At 52.6% G+C, this 2,837-nt stretch overlaps 1 protein-coding gene across 1 annotated transcript; it reads right to left on the bottom strand.

The window, feature by feature from the left end:
* Positions 1-313: 313 nt before the first annotated feature.
* LOC311035160 (parafibromin-like) lies at positions 314-1,945 on the bottom strand (the record flags this gene model as incomplete). Its single annotated transcript, XM_084043239.1, has 1 exon — positions 314-1,945. One exon carries the CDS (start codon positions 1,943-1,945, stop codon positions 314-316), a length of 1,632 nt encoding a protein of 543 aa, XP_083899365.1.
* Between the last annotated feature and the right edge of the window lie 892 nt (positions 1,946-2,837).

Raw genomic sequence — 2,837 nt, 5'->3', positions numbered from 1 at the left:
GATCCTGCGTCTAGGTGAGACATGACCTTTGACAAGATCTAAATGTCTCAATAGAAGAGCAGGGAGACAATTACATGGTTGCCATGACGATGTTGTGATGGCGTCATGACGTCATGACGTTACTCAAACTGACTGGCCATCTCGGCAAAACATATCTTAAAAAATCACACCCAGTGTGAAGTGGGTGGTGTGTGGTCATCACAACATGACTCACTTTAAAAAAAGGTCCCCAGTACAAATATGATTCTTTTGGGGAGGTCGCGGCACTGAAAAGGTTGAGAACGACTGTCTCAGACCTCCCCTGGTCTGAAGCTCAGAACCTGAGGTGGGCTTTGTGTTTGGCCATGTGCCGGTCCAGAGTCTCCCAGAAGCGCAGGAAGACGATGCGGTCCAGGTGGCGCCGGTGGCGGCTCACCTCCAACACCGCCACGTCCCACCTCTGCACGTTGGCGTCCGTCTTGACCTCGTCGTACTTCAGGTGAAAGGCCGGGATCTTGGCGAAAATGTCCACGGGCGACCCGTCGGGCAGCAGCCGCGGCCAGCCCTTGAACTGCCAGAAGGGACCCTGCACGAACACGGCCACCACGCGGTCCCAGTCCTGCGGGGACAGCTTGAGCGGCTGGTCGGTGACGCGGTACGGCACGGTGACATGGTGGTGGTGGAGCGTGGTTGTCGCTCCGTCGCCGGGCTGCGTTTGGGGCTCTTTTCGGCGCTGGAGCAGCACCTCCTTTTCCCGCGGGACGCCCTGCTTCCTCTTCTCCTCCGACGAGACGAACGTGAACTCCTGCAGGAGGTCCCTGGCGTTGGCCATGGTGATGAGGGAGGTGGCGCCGGCGGGCACGATGACGATTGGCGTCCGGGACGTTCTTTTGTGCTGGTTTTTCGGCGGGTGCGGTCTGGCCTGTGAAACGGGATGGTGGACTGGCTGAGGAGAAGCTGGGGAATAAGTCAAGGTCGTGTCGCAGTAGGACGACCCTGTGGTGTCGACGTTTAAGCCCTCCGTTTCTGCTTTTCCCGCCAACTTCTCCCGGTCGTATCTGGAGTAGTCGGCAGGGTCGGGCTGTTTCTTCCTGGTGAAGGAGTCGGCTCGGGCGGTGTTCTGTCCTGGTGGTCTCTGTTCCTCCTTCTCCTCCTCCCTGGCTTTCACAGACTGAGCGATGGCTAATATGCTTTTGGAGAAGTCATTTTTACTGGTGCTCTGGAGGACGGTGGTCCTGGAGCTCCAGACCCTCTCTATGCTCATGATGCCCCCGGTGGCGTCCACGTACTCCGCATCCACGGAGCTACTCTTCTCCTTCAGGGTGACAACGTTATCAAAAGTGTTCTGCACAAGTGTACCGCCATCCGCAAGTTTTCGGCCATCGAATCGGACCTGGACGACAATGCCGTCCATGGGCGAACACTCGTTCTCCACTGACGTTACCTCAGGCAGGGACACAAATCGGTCAAAGCCTTCTTTGTGATCCTCAAGATGGACAGCCAGACGCTCCTGGTCCAGTCGTGTGCGTTCCTCGTCCTCGAACCTCGTTTTCTTAGCCCCAGACGATGTCTCCTCATCGGCCGCATGTTTGCGCTTGATCGTCGGCCTTGGCAGACCTATCTCTGGGAGGGCACTTCCGTCGATGCTCGTCGAAGTCGAACTTTCGCCGTTGAGGTACGACATCATGGCCTTCCGATCGGGTTTTCTAACGACGGGAATGCTTTCGGCCGCGGCCCGTTTCATGTACGACTGGTGGGCGAGACGCACGTTGCCGAGGAAGAACAGAACGGAGTCCAGACTGTAGTAGTCCTTGGGCCGCCCCTTCCTTCCGGTTCCCGAAACGATGAAGTTGGTCTTGGCGTTCTTCGGCCAGGAGAACTCCCCGAATATGACTGTGTCTCCTTCAGTGACGATCTCCTTCTTCTGGATGTTGTACTGGCGGAGAACACTCAAGACGTCCTCCATCCTCACTCGTCGTGATGAAGACTTAAATAGTCTTATACTTTATTCATTCAGAACCTGTAAATGAATGAGCCGCCCGGAACAACTGTTCTCACAGTAGACGAATGATGAATGAACAGTGCCAGTATCAGAGTACTATAATAGGAGACCAGTCTATGACGTCAGACATTTATGACGTCAGACATTTATGATGTCAGTCATCTCCATATTTGGGCGTAGAGAGGAAGACAAGAATCAAGAATCATCATGACATCACCAGAACCAAAGACGTATTTCCGGGTAGATTAACGCCGGCAGCGTGGCATTGGAACGGTATTATTTATTAACCTTATTTCTGGAAGAACAGGACACTTATGATATTGTTATTGACTATGAAACATATATAATTTTGTTATAAATATCCATATGTTGACAAAATAGGGATAACTAATGTTCTGGTGACTTTATTTTATATTGTGAAAACGTCCATAGCCCCACCCCTTTGCCAGAGTACCTATTGTGCCCTTCTGCCTGTCTGTGTCTTTTTTAATGGCCACATATGGAGATCACTGTATTCGTCTGTCTGTCTGTCTGTCTGTCTGTCTGTCTGTCTGTCTGTCTGTCTGTCTGTCTGTCTGCCTGTGTTCCTTTTATGCCCATATATGGAGATCCCTGATGTCATCAGTATATGCCCATATATGGGTTTATTGGATGAATCGGTGGTTCTGGACAGCTGGATGTCCTTATATGCCTATATATGGGCATATTGGTTGGATCGGCGCTTCTGGACAACCACCTATCCGGACGACTCGACGCCAAACATTGCTCCCTTTTGTCCTCGCCAATGCACGCGTTGAGTTTGAAGTTGGCCGGTCCCATCTATGCGCATGACCATATATGGTCATCCGAACAACTT

Source organism: Gymnoscopelus microlampas (genome assembly GCF_963454915.1).
Source record: "Gymnoscopelus microlampas genome assembly, chromosome: 19".
NCBI lineage: Eukaryota > Metazoa > Chordata > Actinopteri > Myctophiformes > Myctophidae > Gymnoscopelus > Gymnoscopelus microlampas.
The sequence above is the reverse complement of the archived record's forward strand: the minus strand, read 5'-3'. Positions and strand labels throughout refer to the sequence as shown.